At 36.2% G+C, this 22,308-nt stretch overlaps 2 protein-coding genes across 5 annotated transcripts in view; both read left to right on the forward strand.

The window, feature by feature from the left end:
• LOC139977167 (uncharacterized) overlaps positions 1–22,308 on the forward strand; it is a 187,079-nt gene that overhangs the window by 108,810 nt on the left and 55,961 nt on the right. The gene's annotated exons all lie outside the window — the stretch shown is intronic.
• Positions 1–22,308, forward strand: part of LOC139977179 (uncharacterized) — a 32,597-nt gene that overhangs the window by 6,425 nt on the left and 3,864 nt on the right. For both annotated transcript variants that reach the window (XM_071986415.1, XM_071986416.1), the window contains exons 2-7: positions 10,153–10,224; positions 12,920–13,730; positions 16,692–16,962; positions 17,392–17,691; positions 19,344–21,082; positions 21,783–21,985. In XM_071986415.1, the coding sequence (XP_071842516.1) occupies positions 10,193–10,224; positions 12,920–13,730; positions 16,692–16,962; positions 17,392–17,691; positions 19,344–21,082; positions 21,783–21,985 (3,356 nt within the window). In that variant the 5' untranslated portion in view covers positions 10,153–10,192. The remainder of the gene's footprint in view (positions 1–10,152; positions 10,225–12,919; positions 13,731–16,691; positions 16,963–17,391; positions 17,692–19,343; positions 21,083–21,782; positions 21,986–22,308) is intronic.

The following is a 22,308-nucleotide window of genomic DNA, read 5'->3' on the forward strand; positions in this document are numbered from 1 at the left end:
AGGGAGGTTACACCCATTAGGTTGACTAGAGGTTTAATAACTAGTGTCCCATCAGTATGAAGACAGATGAACACTTCAAAAATGACACAAAGAATACTATAGAGAGAATTGTATTGAAACAATAGATTTAACAGTGAGACTCATATATGTAACTGAAGAGTCCAATATATGAAATATGAATATTGAAAAAGTTATTCTTAAATGGGTAGGAGGGTATTGAAATGCGGGGTCCAGTTTAATGAAAAATAAAGGAATGATTTAACTTACAGTTTGGTTGCTCACTGGTGGCCACTTTGCATTCACACACACACACAACACAAATCCTTAGACAATATAAAGGCACAGAATGTAATATGAATTAAAGTCCATTGGGTCGACCGAAGGGAAATTGATTGTTCTGCAGGCTGTCAACGTAGAGTCGAATCCAGGCGAGATAGAGTTCAATCCAGGCAAGATATAATAGAATCCAGGAAAATAGAATATAATCCAGGCAAGATATATGAGGTAAAGTTCCAAAGGGACAGCAATGGCGGGCAGTAAATAAAAGCAAAGTAAAGTTAGTGTCCTCCAATAAGAATAGTTATAGATCCTTCCATGTGATGGCAATGGAGAGTGAATACATTTAGAAGTGTGGAAGAGTTCCTGTAACAGCCGAGAGCTAGGCTTCTGGGAGACTCCAATGGTGATCAGTATCAGGAAACGTTGAGATTAACAATTAATTTATATTTTTTATGTAATTGAAATTCCGAGGAACAGATTCAGATATATGATATAAAAACTTTAACTTTGTATCTAATTCTCCTACAATACTAAATCCTATGTCCTCATGGCTTGGGGGGTTAAGGTGCTCTGAAGCCACATGGCATACCCAGCATTTTCTTTGTCTAACTAAAGGGAGGGGCCAAATAGGAGTAAGGATACAGTACCCAATCAGTAAAGTAACTTTCTCTAAACCATCCTTAAAAGATCTCCTGACTGGAGTTGCTACCAGAAAAACTCTGACCACAGCAATGGCGGTGCCAACTTTTTTAAGAACAAGGGAGTCCTGTAGTAAAGAGGCAACCCACATGCTAATGGACACTTAATTTGTATACCAAAACTGCAGAAGAGACAATGAACTTCTGTTCTGATGCAGTATCTCAAGGAAAAACTGTGAAGCCAGGAGCTTATTGATTATACACAGGAAATGGAGCCTGTTTACATCCCACCCTGCTTTGAGTTGGCTTACACTGCCAACTAAAAACTTGTGACACTACAGAGACAATATACAACAACAAAGAAAAGAAACATATATATATAACAACCTTAAATTTACAAAATGCAATAAAACCATAAGGCATGTAGATCTCAAGAATTTCAACTCGAAAACTTTTCAAGCCAGCAGCTTATTGATTATACACAGGAAATGGAGCCTGTTTACATGTAGATAACGTAAAGTGTATTTGGTCAATTCCATGGTGACTCGCGTGACATTTTTACTAAAATTCCTCTCTATTTGATATCATTAAACAAATAAAGAAATTACCTGGGAGGAAAGCATTCATGTAGCAGTGAAGGTACGCCTTAATGCTTACAACAGTAGACAAAAAATATTTATACCTCAAGTATTGGGGGTGAAATTGGCGAAAAACTAAACGTGACTCGCGTGACAGTTACTATTAGCAAAAATCAGAATGCACACACAAATGTTCGATTTCTTATGTCTTATTAAAATTTTTCCAATCACTTTTTATAATCATACCGAAGTTGAAAAACACCTCTTCCTCAATTGCTATGCAACTTTGAAAAAATGTTGTAACGCATGAAAATATTAGTGAAGATGTAATGTGACGCGCGTGACAAGAAAACGTGACTTGCGTGACAAGTTCACTTTTCGGATAGTTCTAGACCAAATGCAGTAGTGAATCGAAGGTTTATATCTTGCATAGTGAAATATAACATTCATTGGTCTAGAAAGTGTCTAAAAGGTACTTCCCTTGGGAATGTCCAGATGATATTAATGTCCCCGAGTTACCTTCATGATTGCAGACAGTAGGTAATATACTGTACGGGTAGTACAGTTGTTCAGGCAATATATCTTGTCAATTAATATTTATAACAATATTTAGTCTGTTGAAGTTACTCATTTGAAAGTTCTAAGAAACAGATCTATCAAAATGTGATTTAAATTACCTCTCATTTGTCATATTTGAATAAACCAAAAGTGTAATATTTGAGAAGATACATTCGCTCATAGGATTTTGGGAATGATTGAGCAGTTAAAACCTTAAGGTTGTCAAGTCATATCACATGGCATTGCCAGATACAAATATAGATTATGTTCTAAAAAATCAATGACATGTGCTAACTTTCCAAATGTGGTGATAAAACAGGCATTATATTGCAAATAAATATTCATGATTTTAAATTCTGATATTTCAGTGAAAGTATTATAATTAGTTGTGTATCATGTGTGCCCATATTATTCAAGTTGCCTAATTAAAGGGGAATGCATATGATATCTTTAATCAGTGATTAAAACTATAACATCCCTGTAATTTTCACACAGTAAATAGGTAGAAACACTATCTTGAATTGACGTGACTCGCGTGACGTGACTCGCGTGACATTCGTAAAGGGTGATTCTCTGCAAAATTTGAATATCTTCTGAAAAGGAAAATTTAGTAACTCTTTGGTATCTATGTGACGACTTGATATTAATTATTTGGAGTAAAACTTTTGTGCAGGCAAGGAGAAAAAAACAAAAACAGTCAATTTTGTGACTCACATGACAGTAAATCGAGTGTGTTTACTGTTTTCAATTTACCGCTGTTGTCTAATGCCTTGATGTCAAAATAAAATTGAAGCTATTAAGTGAGCACTATGCTTTAGCAAATATAATTAGTCCAACACACAGTTAATAGTTAGAAACACTATCTTGAATTGACGAGACTCGCGTGACGTGACTCGCGTGACATTCAAAAAGGGTGATTTTCCGCAAAATTTGAAAATCTTCTGGAAAGGAAAATTCAGTAATCCTTTTGGTATCTATACCTGTATGAAGACTTGATATTCATTATTTGGAGTAAAACTATTGTGTAGGCAAGGAGAAAAAAAAAAAAAACAGTCAATTTTGTGACTCTCGTGACAGTAAATCGAGGGTGTTTTCAATTCACCACTATTGTCTAATGCCTTGATGTAGAAAAAAAATTGAAGCTATTAAGTGAGCACTATGCTATAGCAAATATAATTAGTCCAAAAAACTGATGATACCTATGATTACTATGTACAAATCTGCACAAAATGAAATTTCACTGTATTTTTGGTTCCTTGCTTTAGCAAAAGGAACCTATGCAGTCAGGTTGGCGTGTGTGTGTGTGTATGTGTGTATATATGTGTGTATGCGTGTGTGTGTGTGTGTCTGTGACACTTGCTTGGGTACGCTCTATCTCAATAAGGGAATGTTGGATTGAGGCCAAACTTGGACTATAGATCCGCCATATGGAGAAGGTGTGCCCTATTGTTTCTGGTGCCCACAAAGGTCACCAAAGGTCAGTTATGGTCCAAAAACGGAAAATATCAAAACTGCAATAACTCCAAGTGCCAATGTGCGACAAGGTTGATATTTTGGAAAAAGTTGTGAACTGGTTAGAGGAACATTTTCAAATTTAATGGTCATGTGATCCGAGGTCACCAAAGGTCAATTAATGATAAAAAACTAGTATTTTTGCGATAACTTGAGAACGAAATGTCCGTTAGAGTTGGGAGTTGCTTCAATGTCATCCAATTGTCGACCCGCATCTGGGTGACCCTTGACCTCAATTTGACCTCTGGTGACCTTTACGTGTTTTGGGGGATTTTAACAGTTTTGATGTTATTTTCAGATGTCAAAGGTACCTTCTGATCATAAATGTCAATAGGTTGACCCCATGTGACCTTTATGTGCGAAGTTATATGGGGTCAAAGTTTTTCGTTCGGAGTTAGGATGGTTGTACAGACTTGTCGTTTTGTTTTTTGGAATCAGGAGATTGAACTACATCTGAAACCAAGGTCAAAAGGTCAAAGGTCACATTAGAAAAAATGTGCTTATTTTGGGAGGAAACGAGCAAAAAAGAAAATGTTTGGTTTTGATGCTAGATTTGGATATCAAAGGTACCTTCCGATCAAAAATGTCAATTGGTTGACACCCGTGTGACCTTCGTGTGCGAAGTTATACGAGGTCAAAGTTAATTTTCAGACATTTAATGCAACAACTCCCAGTTCCAAGGTGTGACATGGTTGATATTTTTGGACAAGTTGCAAGTGGTATAGGGAAATATTTTCAAACTTAACGGTCATGTGATCCGAGGTCACCAAAGGTCAATTAATGTTAAAAAACTAGTATTTTGGGGGTAGAAAATGGGCAAAGAAAAAAATGTTTGAATTTGTATAGTTTGATTCTCTAATTTAGGTCTCATCAATCAAAAATGTCAATAAGTTGACCCAAGGTGACCTTTGTATGTTAAGTTTTACGAGGTCAAAGTTAATTTTCAGACATTTAATGCAACAACTCCCAGTTCCAAGGTGTGACATGGTTGATATTTTTGGACAAGTTGCAAGTGGTATAGGGAAATATTTTCAAACTTAACGGTCATGTGATCCGAGGTCACCAAAGGTCAATTAATGTTAAAAAACTAGTATTTTGGGGGTAGAAAATGGGCAAAGAAAAAATTGTTTGAATTTGTATAGTTTGATTCTCTAATTTAGGTCTCATCAATCAAAAATGTCAATAGGTTGACCCAAGGTGACCTTTGTATGTTAAGTTATATGAGGTCAAAGTTAATTTTCAGACATTTAATGCAATAACTCCCAGTGCCAAGGTGTTACACAGTTGATATTTTGAGACAAGTTGCAAATGGTATAGGGGAATACTTTCAAACTTAACGGTCATGTGATACAAGGTCACCAAAGGTCAATTAATGATAAAAAACTAGTATTTTTGCGATAACTTGAGAACATATTGTACATTAGGGTTGGGAGTTGCTTCAATGTAATCCAATTGTCGACCCGCATCTGGGTGACCCTTGACCTCAATTTGACCTCTGGTGACCTTTTCGTGTTTTGTGGATTTTTACAGTTTCGATGCTATTTTCAGATGTTAAAGGTACCTTCTGATCATAAATGCCAATTGGTTGACCCCCGTGTGACCTTCTTGTGCGAAGTTATATGAGGTCAAAGTTAATTTTCAGACATTTAATGCAATAACTCCCAGTTCCAAAGTGTGACAAGGTTGATATTTTTGGAGTAGTTGCAAATGGTATAGGGGAATATTTTCAAACTTAACGGTCATGTGATACAAGGTCACCAAAGGTCAATTAATGATAAAAAAACTAGTATTTTTGCGATAACTTGAGAACAACTTGTACGTTAGGGTTGGGAGTTGCTTCAATGTAATCCAATTGTCGACCCGCATCTGGGTGACCCTTGACCTCAATTTGACCTCTGGTGACCTTTTCGTGTTTTGTGGATTTTTACAGTTTCGATGCTATTTTCAGATGTTAAAGGTACCTTCTGATCATAAATGTCAATTGGTTGACCCCCGTGTGACCTTCGTGTGCGAAGTTATATGAGGTCAAAATTAATTTTCAGACATTTAATGCAATAACTCCCAGTTCCAAAGTGTGACAAGGTTGATATTTTTGGAGTAGTTGCAAATGGTATAGAGGAATATTTTCAAACTTAACGGTCATGTGATACAAGGTCACCAAAGGTCAATTAATGATAAAAAACTAGTATTTTTGCGATAACTTGAGAACAAATTGTCCGTTAGGGTTGGGAGTTGCTTCAATGTAATCCAATTGTCGACCCGCATCTGGGTGACCCTTGACCTCAATTTGACCTCTGGTGACCTTTTCGTGTTTTGTGGATTTTTACAGTTTCGATGCTATTTTCAGATGTTAAAGGTACCCTCTGATCATAAATGTCAATGGGTTGACCCCCGTGTGACCTTCGTGTGCGAAGTTATATGAGGTCAAAATTAATTTTCAGACATTTAATGCAATAACTCCCAGTTCCAAAGTGTGACAAGGTTGATATTTTTGGAGTAGTTGCAAATGGTATAGGGGAATATTTTCAAACTTAACGGTCATGTGATACAAGGTCACCAAAGGTCAATTAATGATAAAAAACTAGTATTTTTGCGATAACTTGAGAACAACTTGTACGTTAGGGTTGGGAATTGCTTCAATGTAATCCAATTGTCGACCCGCATCTGGGTGACCCTTGACCTCAATTTGACCTCTGGTGACCTTTTCGTGTTTTGTGGATTTTTACAGTTTCGATGCTATTTTCAGATGTTAAAGGTACCTTCTGATCATAAATGTCAATGGGTTGACCCCCGTGTGACCTTCGTGTGCGAAGTTATATGAGGTCAAAATTAATTTTCAGACATTTAATGCAATAACTCCCAGTTCCAAAGTGTGACAAGGTTGATATTTTTGGAGTAGTTGCAAATGGTATAGAGGTATATTTTCAAACTTAACGGTCATGTGATACAAGGTCACCAAAGGTCAATTAATGATAAAAAACTAGTATTTTTGCGATAACTTGAGAACAAATTGTCCGTTAGGGTTGGGAGTTGCTTCAATGTAATCCAATTGTCGACCCGCATCTGGGTGACCCTTGACCTCAATTTGACCTCTGGTGACCTTTTCGTGTTTTGTGGATTTTTACAGTTTCGATGCTTTTTTCAGATGTTAAAGGTACCTTCTGATCATAAATGTCAATGGGTTGACCCCCATTTGACCTTCGTGTGCAAAGTTATATGAGGTCAAAGTTAATAACATTTTTTCTTTGCCCATTTTCTCCCCCCATAATACTACTTTTTTAACATTAGCTGACCTTTGGTGACGTTGGATCACATGACCGTTAAGTTTGAAAATATTCCCCTATACCATTTGCAACTTGTCCAAAAAAATCAACCTTGTCACACCTTGGCACTGGGAGTTATTGCATTAAATGTGTTTGAATTTTTACAGTCATGCTCTATTTAGGTCTCACTGATCAAAAATGTCAATTGGTTGACCTCTGGGTGACCATTGTGTGTGAAGTTATGTTTATACAAGTTCAAAGTTAATTTTTTGACATTTAATGCAATTAAATCTCAATGCCAAGGTGTGACATGTTTAATATTTTGGGACAAGTTGTGAATGGGGTGGTGGAACATTTTGAAACTTAAAGGTCATGTCATCTGAGGTCACCAATGTTATCATATCTGTTGACACGCTTGTAGGTCTCTTATATTTCTTACATTTTCGATGCCATATTTAGATCTCAAAAGTGCCTTTTGATCAAAAATCTGATCACATTTTGTGATCACAAAAGTGTTGGCTATAGTGTTGGTTACTTTATGGGAACATGTAGGACCACAATTACTTGGACTATTTCAGCCCAATCTTGCTTGATAATATTATGTGTATTGTCATATACCCCAAGCAAGCAACCACAGTGCCCTTGGGCTCTTGTTCATAATTGAGTTACTACGGGAACCATTTGTTATTACCGACCCCATAATCAAACAATGATGTTTCGGGGGTGAATTTTTTTTTTTAGTATCTACAAGTATTCTATTTATTGGAAACTTATACAATTTTAATGTACAATGATTTTAAATTTTTTGGTATGATGTTGACCTTATCATGGAATTGACCATTTAATCAAATATAAAAAATAGATGTACAGTAGTTTGAACAAATTTTCCATATTAAGAGTGTTTATTTGGCTCCCAATTGAGCAGAGCATCAAAGGCCTATTAAAGAAATTTAAGCCATCTAAGTAGGCTTCCTGCAAGATCTCTTGTTGAAAATGGAAATGTTTCAACTGTTCTTATATTTGTTGTGATAGACTGGGGCAAAGACACCCGTCTGATTTATCCCATCAACTAAAGTTTGATCCATGATCAATGTTTATATAACGATCAACAATGATTGTGTTTAGATGCAAAATCTCTTACTTGAAATTTAACCTTAAGTGTTATTATGCCTACCTACACATAATGTTCTAGTCATTATCTTACAGTTACGCTTTTTTCATAGATATTACAGACCAAATCGACTATAACAAACCACATAAGGTCTTTCTTGAGAACAATTTCTGTTAGAAAAACCTAACATATCAATTGGAGATGTTGGGCTATTATCCATGTAAGCAATTGGTTTTTGTGCTTATTTTGGGAATGTTACGTGGCAAATACTGACAAATTTGGCCGTATTGTAGTAGAACTACTCCTCTTGAGATATTATGCTAACAAGGGTTTAAAGTTTCCACCTCTGACCTTGAGTGAAATTGGACCTACTCTGAGGAAGTTTACACATTATTATATTAATCAACCAAACACATAAATCTCTCTTGATGTTTATTGCAGCTTTTTGAGATTTTCACATGTTGAACTCTATTGTCTCTAAATTACCTTTGACTTACACCTAACACAATAGAGTTCTTATACTCATTTCTTGTACTCATTATGAGGAAGTCAAATGCCAAATATAAGATACACTGTAGTTACCTACCTTGAGATGATATTGTGTTTGCAAGGTTGAACATTTGCTGATCTTAAATAACCTTTTGACCTTCTCCAAAATCGATCAAAAAGTTGACACATTATCTACTATTCTACTGCAGCTTACATTTTACATTATTTTACTTTTTGAAGACATCAGTTACAATGTTAACACTGAAGTTGTTTAAGAACTTGGCATGTACTTATACAGGGTTCTTTTTTCTGTAAGACTAGCAATTACAACACATGAAACATTTTATTATGAATTTGTGATACAAAGTCTCATGACATTTAATGATAACTACACTTAATAGGATAACTACACTTAAAGGATATTGTAAACACTAGCTTTTGTGCAAGAGAATAAAACCAAATCCCAAACACATTTTTGCTTTGAAATACAAGCAAAATGCATCCACTCCCCACCATCATGATTATAAGGGGCCGGGGGTGCAGCACCTCCCCTCCCTGAGCAAAATATTTCCGTAAAGTTTCTGGCTAAGTTTGGGTGGCAATATAAGTTTGGGAGGAATTACCTCGATAATAAGACTTGTGAGATACTGGTCCATGCGTTTGTGACATCAAAGCTTGATTTTCTTAATTCACTTTTATTTGGCCTTCCTGATTCGACCATCAAAAAACTCCAAAAGATCCAAAACACCGCTGCCCGTATTGTGAAAAGGAAAGGAAGAAAGTGTCGCACCACCCCACTTCTGAAGGAACTTCATTGGCTACCTATCAGCTACAGAATCCAGTATAAAATACTTCTTCTCACCTTCTGTGCTCATCATCTTGAACGGCCTGTGTACCTGTCACAACTTCTCTTGCCATATACTCCAACTCGCACACTTCGTTCCTCCAACAAACTGTTTTTAACTGTTCCAAAACCACGATTGAAGAACTATGGTTACAGAAGCTTCCAATACTCTGGGTCTTATCTCTGGAACAAGTTACCAGATCACATTCGAACATGCTATAAACTTTCTACTTTCAAAAGTCTACTTAAGACCCATTTTTTCACTTGTTCTTTTGTAAATTAATTTACTTACTCTGTAAAGCGCTTTGAGCAGTAACTTTTGTTTACTGATTTGGCGCTATATAAGTCTCATTTATTATTATTAATATTACACAGAATTTTATTAAATAATTCCTAGATACCTCCAATGGTAGCACCATTATGTATCTAAGTGAACTTAATTGGGTAAAATATTTTCTCAAAGGGGAGAGCTGACATGTCACTCTCTTTCTACCGTTTACATTTTCGGCAAATCGTGAACGTGGTGAACGCCGTTTATAACTGAAAATCCTAATTAATGTTTGTAATAAATCAATTGTAATCAATGCATGTCATACATGTTTTGTATTTGCACATTTTGTGCAATTTGCCAATGATACATATTGATTTTGTTAACCTTACGAAGATAAGGCTCTCTATAGTTTTCAGTTCTATTGGCTATCGATGAGGTTTTGTAGGTCTACATTTTGCAAACACTTATGTGCGTTATTCAACAACTTAAATATGGTTACTTTATACATGTGGGTGGACAGTTGCTACTTATACGAAAGACAGAAAAAGTTTGCATTTTTATTGTATGATTAATATGAACCATTAATTAAGTGTTATTATTTCAATTCAGTTGAGCAGGATCGTGCGAATTTTGAGATATCTGTCAGAAGATGGACAATGAGAACAGGACTGCCATCACACCGTAAGTAATACCCTCTCTAGTAACCGGCCTCTTATGTGACCCTCCCACTTTTCCGTCTGAAGTCCCCCATCTCCCGCTCTGTTTAGACTGAAGGTTACACCCATCTCCCACTTCATTTATGCTACATTCTAATATGTCATGAATATATCCCTGTGTTCCTTACAGCGATGCTACAGTTGATTTCTTCCCCGGTTCTTTTTTCATTCCTTGCTGGAGGCATAAATGATTAAGTTGATGGTGATGTTGTGTGTGTTATTGCTTGGGTATGTGTGTGTGCGACACTGTTTGGAAACACAATAACTCAAAAAGTATGTGATCGCTGAAGTTGATGCATTGTGGATTTGTCTGCAAGCTAGTAAAAGAATCCAATTGAAATCTGTGGATGCCAATGCCCAATGGACATATGAGGTCAAAGTCTGAAAACCTTATATATAAGATAACTCAAAAAGGATAACTTCGTTAAACTTTGTAGTTGGTATGTAGATCACTCTTAGTAAGCACAAGAATCAATTGAAATTGTGGGAGGTCAAAAGGTCATTCAAGTTCAACCTAAGCGAAAGTCTATTAAACAACTTGTAAACACGAAAGCCAAGCTTGGATGGACTTCGTACTTGGTGAATGTATTTACCTTAATGAGTACAATAACTGTTTGTGTTATATGGAGGTTAAAGGTCACTTGAGTTCAACACAGGTTACAGGTTACAGTCTGAAGACCTTGAAATGCCACAGTCTAAACAGCCACAATGCCACAGTCTAAACAGTCTAAACAGCCACAGTCTAAACATAAAAGATTCAGGTTTTCTTTTTTACCCAATTCTGACTCTCTTTTCAACCTGAGAGTCATTCGATAGGTTGACTTGTGTTATTTTTTTCTAGACTGTTTTGCATTTTAATATACATAATTATAAATTTGTATCTATATATGTGTGTATGGATGTATATAGATGTATGGCGGAGTGTATAGCCTAGTGGTTAACGCCGGCGTCTCACAGTCATGAGATCCCCGGTTCGATTCCCCGCCGACAGCAATGTGTGTCGTCTGGCAAGGGTGTTGTTCAATAACAACTTCCCGACATGGACGTTAAATGGATGTGTGCCGAGAGATTGGCTTCGTTCAGCTTGCGAGTCTACAAGCCTCCATGGCTTCTTTCGCGAGTTCCTGCTTGCGGGAAGATCACATATACATACATACATACATACACACATACATACATACATACATACATACATACATACATACCTGTACATACATACTTATCTCACATGGATGCATATTGTTGCTGTTGGTGTTTTACCTTTTTTCAACTTTTCTCTGCTTAGTTTACTTATTTTAACCATATTTTGTTATGTTGAGGTCAAAGCTCATGTGACGTCAATAGTGGTCAAAGTCTGATAATGTTGATATCACAATTACTCAAATATTGAAACTTGAAGTAGGTCAAATATCAAATATAGTTTTGCCTATTTGCCTGCAATACATCAATCACCAATTGATGCGTTCGAACAAACGGTGCTTTTGGTGAGAAACTGATGAATTTGAAAACCATATTTCTACAAGAAAGAAAATGGGGACAATGTTCACATGGTTAGAAAGAGAAAAATAAGAACTATGAGTATAATATATCAAAATCTTCCACCAGACAATTCCTTTAAGGTTAACAGTGATGAAGTCTGAGAATCAAGTATACACAAAAACTACAGAGTTGTAACTTAAATGAACTTCATACTTTGTGCGTAGATTCACCTTAGTCAGTACAAATACCTTGCTTCTTATGAGGTCGAAGGTCATTCGAAGTCACAAGAGGTCAAATATGTAAACATGCTAAATGCAACATAATATCAAAGGAAAGCGTTGAACAAATTGTCATTAATACATAAATTAACCTTAGAGGGTTCAAATACTTTAATACATAATGACCAATAAATGAAAGTTGCTATAACATTCACATTTAATAGGGATTAGGTCAACTTGAATGCAAGTATCTTGTTGGCAACAGTAGTCAAACCTAGAAAATCTTGTGTGCAGTCTACTATTAAATGTTATCATATGAAGTTTTTCAAGTGATCACCACATTTTGTCTTTCCTGTTTAATTTATTTATCCTGTCTATATTACGATGTCAATGTCACTGATTCATTCAGGACTCTCCCGTGTGTAGAAACAAACAGGTATAGTTAGCACACAGACCTATAAATAAAGTAATACTGACTGTTGAAATCTCAGTATTCATAATTGCGACCTTAAATCTAATTTTCAATTCTTTATCTCTCTTCATAATGAAGCTAGATGGTTGCGCTCTCGTATTTGACGCTGTGGAATGTGAATATTAGAAATATTGAGGAAACATGCACAACATATAATGAACACAATCTCCAGCGACTATATGCATAATTTCCCAGTTACTAATTACGCCCTCGCGCCTTACTGATCCACAATTGTTTGTTGAATAATTTCCCCTCAAATCACACCAGAAGGTACTCCCATGATCAAGACGCTTGGGAAAAGCACGGTACCAAGGGCCAATCGCCTACGCCTGTATGGCCTATGAATACACCCAATCGTGCAATCATATTCTCCACATCGCAGATCTCGTGTTTAGAGAGAAATTCCTCTCAACATGCCCACCAGCATTCTCCGCTACCAGGGATAGGTATTGTAAACTTGACCTAATATTCTACTTTTTTGCCTTTTGTAGAGTTCAGCGTACAAGGTTGCCCAAATTAACCGATGAAGGTCTTCGGCTGCTGTGGGATATGACGGTGGATTCTTCCAGAGTTGCTGTTAGCGGATACGACGACAACACAAGGACAACATTCATAGACCTGTTTACAATATATAATCCTGATTCTTCTTCACCATTAATAACTCTGGTTTATTCTAAAGATATTAAGAGTCATTCAAGTCATTCAAGATGGCCCACTCGTTATGTTTCATTCTTAGATGATTCTAGTATAGTCACTGTGTGTGAAAATCAGTTGGATGTCTACAATATCAAGACAGACGACATGCCCACACACAGTGAGCTATTACACCATAGAAAAGCCTCATGTATGACTGTCAGAGAGAGAGAGATATTTATTGGTTTGATATTTTTTGGCGAGGTGATTGTGTTTGATTTAAGTTTAAATAAAATCAAGACAATCACCCTGAAAGGATTAGAAAGACGGGAATGGCCTGAAGTTATAACAGTTTATGGGGATAATCTGTTTATATCTACAGGCTATAAAAAGGCTATTAGATGCAACCTGGAGGGAGAGCTGATACATCAGTATAAAACACCAGGCTACTCAAGAGCAGACAATATCACTGTAAGCAGCGAGTTTGGTCTGGTGTTTGTATCATGGTCTAAACTCCCTGCTGTTGTTGTTTACTCTCTCTTTGAGGGTCATACATTGTTTACTTTCCGTGTTATTGATTTTTTGCCAAGAATCAGGATAAGCAATGTAAACAGGTTAATGTTTATGTTTACAACAACACATAAAGGCATACTGAGCGTATACAGCACAGTAAGTACAGTAGGATAGTGTAAGAAATGTAAACAGGAATTGTATTTGATATCTTGAATACTGAATATAGGCTAGAAAAACTGCAAAGTTAGTTATCAATGACTGCGAACATTTGTGTAGATAATTTTATTTGCACTTTTTGGGGAGTCTTGGAAATACAATTTTGGGGCTAGAATTTTTAGTTGAAATTTTGTAGCTAATTTCTAACTGCTGATTGAAGATCAGACAGCGAATACTATAGGGAGTTTGATACCAAGCTACTGTTAGTGCCATATTTTTTTTCATTTCACAGTGAACAATCCAACATGTTAAGATTAGTTAATCCTACATAAGTGAATGCAAACATTCCTTTGCTTGTTTGGCAATAATGATAAATAGAGAGACAAAATGAGAAGAACAATTCTAAAGGATTGAAGCAGCCAAACCTCTCATTGCAACACAAACATACAGTACAGGGCGAATAAATTCCAAAATCCTTTCAAATTTTTGGCATTATAAAACTGTGTAGACCCTTTAATCCCTTAATAGAAACATATTTCGGCTTGGTGAATACAAACATTTCTGTAGAGTGCAATTCATGGGTTAGTTTTTTGGCAGGATTAAGAAAAAATGAGAAGAACACAATTAAGGGAATTCTATTTATGAAATAAAACATTTTGGCCCAACATATAGCTACAATGTGAATAAATTCCAAAACCTTCCGAATGTTTTACGTTATAATGAATTTGTGTGCACACTCCATAAAACCACATTGGTCTCATTGAATACAAACATCTTTACAGAACACACTTAAAAATATTTGTTGTAAGAAATGTAAGAAAGTAAGAAAAGTAAGAAATTAATAGAAAAAATAAGACTCAAAGATGTTGGGAATCTGAATGTGTTGTAAAACCTTCCATAGGCTTATTTAGCAAAGTACAGTGTTGATTCATAAACCTTAATAAATATCTTGCATTGTAAGATAATGTATATACATACCTCCAATAACATAGATTATATAGTCTCTGGTGAATTCAAACATCTTGTACTGTACATGGATAAAATTATGTTTGAGGAAAAAGAAAATAAGAAATTGCATATAATTAATTTGATATATTTTACATATTAAACGTCCTACAGGCTATACTTAAAAAGGTTTACCAGGTCATTTAACAATATATTTGCAACAGCCAGAAATGCAATGTGTTATAATTTTACACTAGGGTTAGGAAAATAAATATACATACAAATTACAAAGGAAATAAACTAAATCTAGTACAACCATATGCTTAATACATAATTTAGACAGAGCGTCTAATGTAGACATTTTCCCTTCCAAAATCATCATCAATGTCTTTCAATATATTAATATTATTGGCTCTCATAATTTGCATAAGGCTTCCCTATAATGAGTACAAGAACCCTATTGTCTTGGGTGGAGTTCAAAGGTCATTTGTGGTCAGCAGAGGGCAACATGTGAAAATCTCAAAAACACTACCTCCAGAACCTGAACAACAAAGGAGCTCATATATGCATGGTATGATCGCCTTATGTAGTGTAAAGATTTTACCCAATTTGGTGTTGGTCAAAGGTTAGTTGAGGTCATCAGAGGTCAAACCTTGACAACCTTGTAAGCACAATATCTCAAAGGATATTTAAGGTCAGCAGTTGCCAAAATTTTAAAACTATATCTCTCAAAGACCAAATTTTGTCAAGGTTGATATGTGCATGGTAGATTACTCTAATAATGGGCAAAATGTCTACACATATTTATGCAGGTCAAACATATGAAGTCAACAGAGATGACAACATTGTAAACATGATATCTCAAAAAATGAATATTGACAGTCATATTTTACACCAAGGTTATAAGGGTTCACAGTGTCCAATATTTTTGAAACCTTTCGGAAATTCATCTTCATCATGTGTGCTGCACCTAATGTTGATCAGTGTTGGCAACATTGATCATTTGGTAGTGGGAGGAAAATGCCTAGAAGGTCATTCAAAGTTTCCTAAAAATTACTCAAACTTTCTTCAGACTTAGGGACGTCCTCAGATAATGATAAGATAATGATCTGTCTTGGTTTCAGCCCTCCAGTGTGTGAAAGGACACAGTGTTTAGTAAATAACATACATGTGAAATCTACACCTAACTGTACTTGCAAAAATCTACTTTCAGTAGTATTTCACGCCATACTTTCAGTAGTATTCCCTTTCCCCTTACCATATCGCTGTACATAAGGGCTGTAAGATGTCATTGCTAATTCAGCTAACCAAGTGGTCAAAGATTATCTGCAAAGTACCATTACAAGGTGATTTCCTTCTGACCATTAAATACAGGCAGTAAGCTGAAGTCAGTTTGAAAGATCTCCTATCAGTGAGCAGAGAGCTAGTGCTCTTTTAACTATGTCCTTGAGTCATTCTGTAAAGTAGTAAGATCAGTAATCACTTTTGAAACAAACTGTATGCAATAAAATGTCTGTTAATAAGTATACCCTAAATAACTTTCACTTACAATACCTTTCTTGACTGTTACACTGAGCGTCAAAGTACAAGCACATCAGTAGTACTGAGTTTCTACAGCCTCACTCTAGAGGTCATAGGTCAGTTCAAGTACATATTAATAAGATTTTAGAAAAAAATTGCAAGCACACACAGTTAACTTTAGATGTGGTTGGTAGATTTTCTTTCCTTCCTTACAATAATCTGAACTCTACTATTTGATGTATATCCCATTAAGCTGACCAGAGGTCAATACTTACAGTAGTTTGTTTTGACTTCATATAGTGTGTGGATCATCTGTGAGTAACCAGTAGCTCAAGAGAAGTTCAAGTCTCAGAGGAGCTTTTGGTTACATCTCAAACATTGTCACATTTCAGAAATCTTCTGACCAAGGCTAGTCTTAAATGAAAGTTATTGATGTGATTAGGTGGCAAAGAATTAATAACTCATTGGATTTATTGTTGTATCTCTCTTCCATAGGCATCCATCGTGACCTTCAGCCATCTCAAAGAAGAACTGTCTTCAAGGCTCACCAAAACTGACTGTGGGAATTTAGGCCGCTACTTTTCACTACCACCTGATCAAGTGCAGACCATTATTACAAGTCCCTGGTACTCTGAGAACTTTCTGCTTGCCCTTGAAGAGAGAGGATACATACACCCTTCAAACGTGAATCGATTAACTGATGCACTCACTGAGCTGAAGATCAACCATACTCACTTATTAACAGAGACGTACATGAAACTGAGAGGTAGGCCCCTAATCAATAGTTCAATAGTAATTTTTTCGTTTTGAATCACCTCTTGTAATTCCACAAATGGATTTAAGAGAGGTCTTCATCTCCATAAAGTATAGCTCAATGGTCATTCATATTTTCTTTGATATAGCAAAACCTCTTTATGGAAAGTGATAGCCTATCACCTGCCAGCTTATCCTACCCCCCCCCCGCCCTCACCTGCCTCCCTCAGAAAGATTCCACTTTAAGCAATTCATAGCACAGTAATTTATTCTCGATGCTGGAAACCAAACTGTGTACACCAAATCACAGTATATATGTACAAGTGTGAAAAATCACATGTGCCATGATGTGATTTATGCATAAATCAGTGTGCCAGTACATCTCTGTGGATATTTAACAACACTGGAAACTTCAACTTGATGTTTACCTTAAACATTTCAGATCAAGAGACTGAATATGGTAGATTCATCGCCGGCCTCTCTGCTCATTTGACGATTTCCATAACAGTGAAACTGTGTGATAACTTTCAAGTTACTGATGAGAACAAGAACACAATTATCTCCAGTCAGAATCCAGGACTCTCCTGCCTCCTGACAATTGATGAGATGGGTATCATTAATCCTTCTGATGTCAGCAAATTAAAGTCACCTTTAGAGGATTATCATCTTGTCCAGGCAGTAGCTAAGATACACGAATACCAGTCCTTGGTACTTTCTGACGAAACGATGCCACAAGATGAAGGTATTGTAAATTTATGTGTATGTTACAAACTCTACACTCCACTGGTACAAGTTTCATGCCAGTTTTAAGGAACATTCCTGACTTAAGACTCCAGAGATCAAAAACAGATAAACACACAAATTACACTCACTATCGTAACAAAATTGTGTGGAATACTGGATATTTTAGGGATAATGAAGACAGATGTCAAAATATGTTTTGAGGTGAAGCACATTTATGAAAGTCAGTTTCATAGGTGTACTCAGATGACTTCACAATTAAACAATGCTCCTAGTTATGGATTGGTCCTCATTGCATCAGTTATAAATAAAGACAGCATCTATAGATTCTTGCCATGTTATAAGAGCAACGTTTGTCTCTAAATAAAAGATATTGAATTTTTGGTTTCGATGATTTTGTAACCTTTGCATTCATGATGGCATATACGTGTAAGGGTGTGTGTGTGTTTGTGATACGATACGATATCTGAAGAAGGGACGGTCAGACCAATTGCATTACACTGAGTACAAGAAAGCCTTTTGTTTTGGGAAGTCAAAGTCATTTTTGGTCACTAGAGGTCAAATTGTGAAAACTTGTAAACACAATATCTCAAGAAGGGAAGCTTGGGCAGAACTCATATTTGTTTGAGTAGAAGTACCACACTGAGTTCAAGAAGCATATTGTTTTTGGTGGAGGTCTAAGGTTATTTGGAGTCATCACAGGTCAAAATTGTGAAAACCTTGAAAACATGATATCTCAATATTAGAATCTGAGGTAGACCTTTTACTTGGTATGAAGGTGTATAACAATGAGTAAAAGAAGCCTATTTAATTTGGTGGAGGTTAAAGGTCATTTGAAGGCAGCAACGCCAAACATTTACTTAACTCCCCTCTTACCTGTTCTCTCTACACTAACGCACATTCCTAAACATAATATTGCAAGGGAACCTTGGACAGATCGCATATTTGGTATGTAATTGTACCACATGGAGTACAAGAAGCCTAATAATGTGGGCGGAGGACATTGGTCGTTTGCGTTCACCAGAAGTCAAATTGTGAAAACGATGTTTTACACAATATTACAACAAATGCAGTTTTAATTATATTGATGTATCTATCACACCAAAAATACATTTTTTCCATCCAAAATATATTTTCTCCATCCAAAAAATAATAAATCCAAAAAAAGAAATCAAATTTAATAAAATACTAGATCAAAAGTAAGTTTGCTACATCAAAAATATATTTTCTGTACCCAAAAATATTCTTCTTCATCAAGAAAATAAATAAACTTGATCAAAATGAAATTTTCTCCATCAAAAAGAAAAGAAATTTACTAACTCACATCAAAAAGAAATTTACTTTGTCAAAACTAAGTTTGCCTCGCACTTATTAAATCTGTCCCCGTCTGATGTAAACTCATCACGCATCCCATCCTATCAGAAAAAATTACCCCCGGAAATGAATCCAGTCCAAATATATTGAAGATTTTAATTAATAAATGTTACCAAAGATACAGTGTTATCAGATTGCCCAAACTGCAGATATCAAATTGCATTTGCTTTTCACTTTGGTAGATATTCTTCATATTCTGTCATGTTCTCTCAAGTTTTGAAACATTTTAATTTGTTTCAATATAAATTGAACTGTGCTTTCTGTTTCCTTGTTTTAAAGACAAAAAGAACTTATTCCTGAAAGGCTTAAAACAGAAGACGAAGAGTTGGTTTGAAACAATGACTCCTGTCCCCTGGATGAAGTCTTGTCAATGGAAATCAAACGATCTCTTTGTAGCCAGCCGCTTAGTCTTAACAAATTCTGGTTCGAAAATATCTAGCAGAGAAGTTGACCGCAAATGTAAGCTGCACTACCAAGATATCTTTACTGATGAAAGACTTAAAGCAGAGACTCGTATCATTCTGGAAGGACAGCCAGGCTCCGGCAAGACAATGCTCTCCTCTCAGTTGGCCTATGACTGGTGTTGTGGAAAGCTTATGGATATCCCCATGGTCATCTATCTGCCCTTGAAAATTGTTGATAACATGACAATTATTCAAGCTATCAAGATGTTCTACATCCGTAAAGACATTCCCATCACAGAAGAGGATATTGAGTCTATACTTTACAGTGATAAGAAGAAAGTCTACCTCATATTGGATGGGTTAGAAGAATACAATGGTGTAACCAAAGATGGAAGTCCCTCAGAGGTCATGAGAGTAATGACAAAGGAGAAACTGTCCAACTGCATTGTTATAATCACAGCTAGGACAGACTATGCCAAGCATCTACCTCTGGGTCCAATGTTGAAGATTGGAAGCTTTGGTGAGGATGAGAGGGATGAATACATTGAAAAAGTCTACTCTGATGATCAAACAAGTCAAGAAGATGTAAAGGACTTGATTGATAGTGTTCCATTTATTCTTGATCTTTGTAATGTTCCACTACTCTTTGTGCTGTTAGTACATAACATTGACAGATTAGGAAAGTTGCACAAGGGTCAGCTTGACAGGGTTACTCCTTTTGTGAAGGCCATTGTAGACATTCTGTGTCCTGTGCAGGATGAGGAAGACAACCATAGTCATCTGTCTGCACAGAAAACATACTTTACATTGGAGGAACTTGCATTTAATGGCCTCCGTAAAGGAAACCAACAATTGTTTTGGCAGAAAGACTTTGTGGATAGAAGTGTCACTAATAGCAAAGCATGGATAGATTCTGGGATACTTGTTGTTGAGGAAGGAACTCCATTTAATTCCCCTGATAGAAATCTTCAGACTGACTCAGGCAGTGGAACTCCCCAGACTGATTCCATCAGTGAGGAGTCACTGAACACATCAAATGTTACTTCAGAGATTAAGAGAGGGGTATCCCCTGATCCTGATCTGTCAGCATCTGTCAATCAATCAGAGAGAAAACCAACATTGGAATCGCAAGAGAAGAAATCAAAACCTTTGCAGAAAGGAAAAGCTGCAAAATATGTCTCTTTACAGGTTAAATTCCTTCATAAGTTAATCCAAGAGTGGTTTGCAGCAAAGTATTTAGCCCGCCTCTTCTGGGGTTACAAATCAACTGAACACCATTACAAGTATCAATTGTTCAGAAAACACCTGGCTAACATAGACCCAGCTGATCTCCATTATGTCTTGTGCTTCACTTGTCACATCTGTCCCCCCAGCTTTCATTTCATTGCCAGTTTTCTAATGAGAGACTTTAAAACAGGAGATGGTGAGATTCCTGATTACATCATCAACTGCATCTGTCTCTGTTTTGCTGAGTATGATGGTTACAAAGGACACAAGGTCAAGGACATTGTCACAGATATCTGTAGAAGAGAATCCGTCAACTTCAGCTCTGGAGATAGTCGACTGCTGCTGAGGTCAAAGGTTTCTATGCTCACCTTTGCTTCAAGATCAAAGGTAAAGTGTGAATACAACGTTCTTAGCTCAAATACACAGCAAACCTCTGCTTATATCCCGATATCTGTGATACATAATATGAAGTGTGCATGAATACAACATTCAATTTTCCAGTGTCAAGTACAGCATCAATCTGTAGGATACAAAATTCAAGGTGTATATTTTCACCAATTTGTGTTAAAACGTAAGTAAATCTAGTATGTTGAGATATTGATGATATAAGTTTATTTATGTATGTTACCTCTTGAAATGTAGCTCTCAATCCAGAGAACAAATTTGATCTTTAGTACAAGATCGACCAAATGTTCTCATTCTGTTATATCAGACTAAAATATGAATATTCGGTGGCAGATCACTCTGGGATGTGTGAATCTTTTTTAATACAACATTATCATATGCTGAACCATCTATTTAATTTACAAGATCAGTGTATCGTAAAGTACACATTTCGTCAATGGTTTTAAAGAAAGGTTGGCTATTAATCAATCCTTAGTGTTGCTTTAGGATATTGTGATGCATGGGACAACTTTAGCTGATTTTGTGTGCTACATGACACATATTACAATTTTCATATCTTCAATAGCACACAAAATTAATCTTAATGTCTCTCTTCAGGTTTCTAGGTTTATGTTTTCCACTTGTTATTGTTGGGTACTGATTTCAGGTTGACATACTACAATATCTGTGAATTATTCTCCAGATTCCAATCAAATGTCTGAAGCTTTCACATGTTGTGGAAGAAATTACAGAGAAAGCCCTGATCTTGAAGGCTGATGTCTCGCTGGGAGTTTTGAATACCCTGAGGGCTATTGAAGTGAATCGGTGGGACCAGAAGCTGGCTGGAGAAGATTATGAAGATCTCATTAAATTCATTATCAACAATGAAAAGGTTGAAGTAGCACGGTGAGGACTAATTCAAAGTTGGCAAACCAAACTAAAGCTTTCGTTCTATGTGATATTGAAAATAAGGTTATATTGGAATGTGTGATTTAATAGAGCTAATAGAAGAACATTCAGCAGAAATATCTCCAAGCATTTGATATCCATGAACAATGGGGAACCATGTAAAAAGTCTGGCTTTCTCACTGCATCATTACCTTTTCTGAAAGTCTGCTACATCGGGCTTACTTAGTCATAATTTACTCCACTCCTAGCTTACATGTCTCCCCCACAAGCTTCACTCTGTCATTCGACCTGTGTAGGATGAACTGGTACGCCCTCTATGA

Source organism: Apostichopus japonicus, chromosome 12, assembly GCF_037975245.1.
Source record: "Apostichopus japonicus isolate 1M-3 chromosome 12, ASM3797524v1, whole genome shotgun sequence".
Taxonomy (NCBI): Eukaryota; Metazoa; Echinodermata; class Holothuroidea; order Aspidochirotida; family Stichopodidae; genus Apostichopus; species Apostichopus japonicus.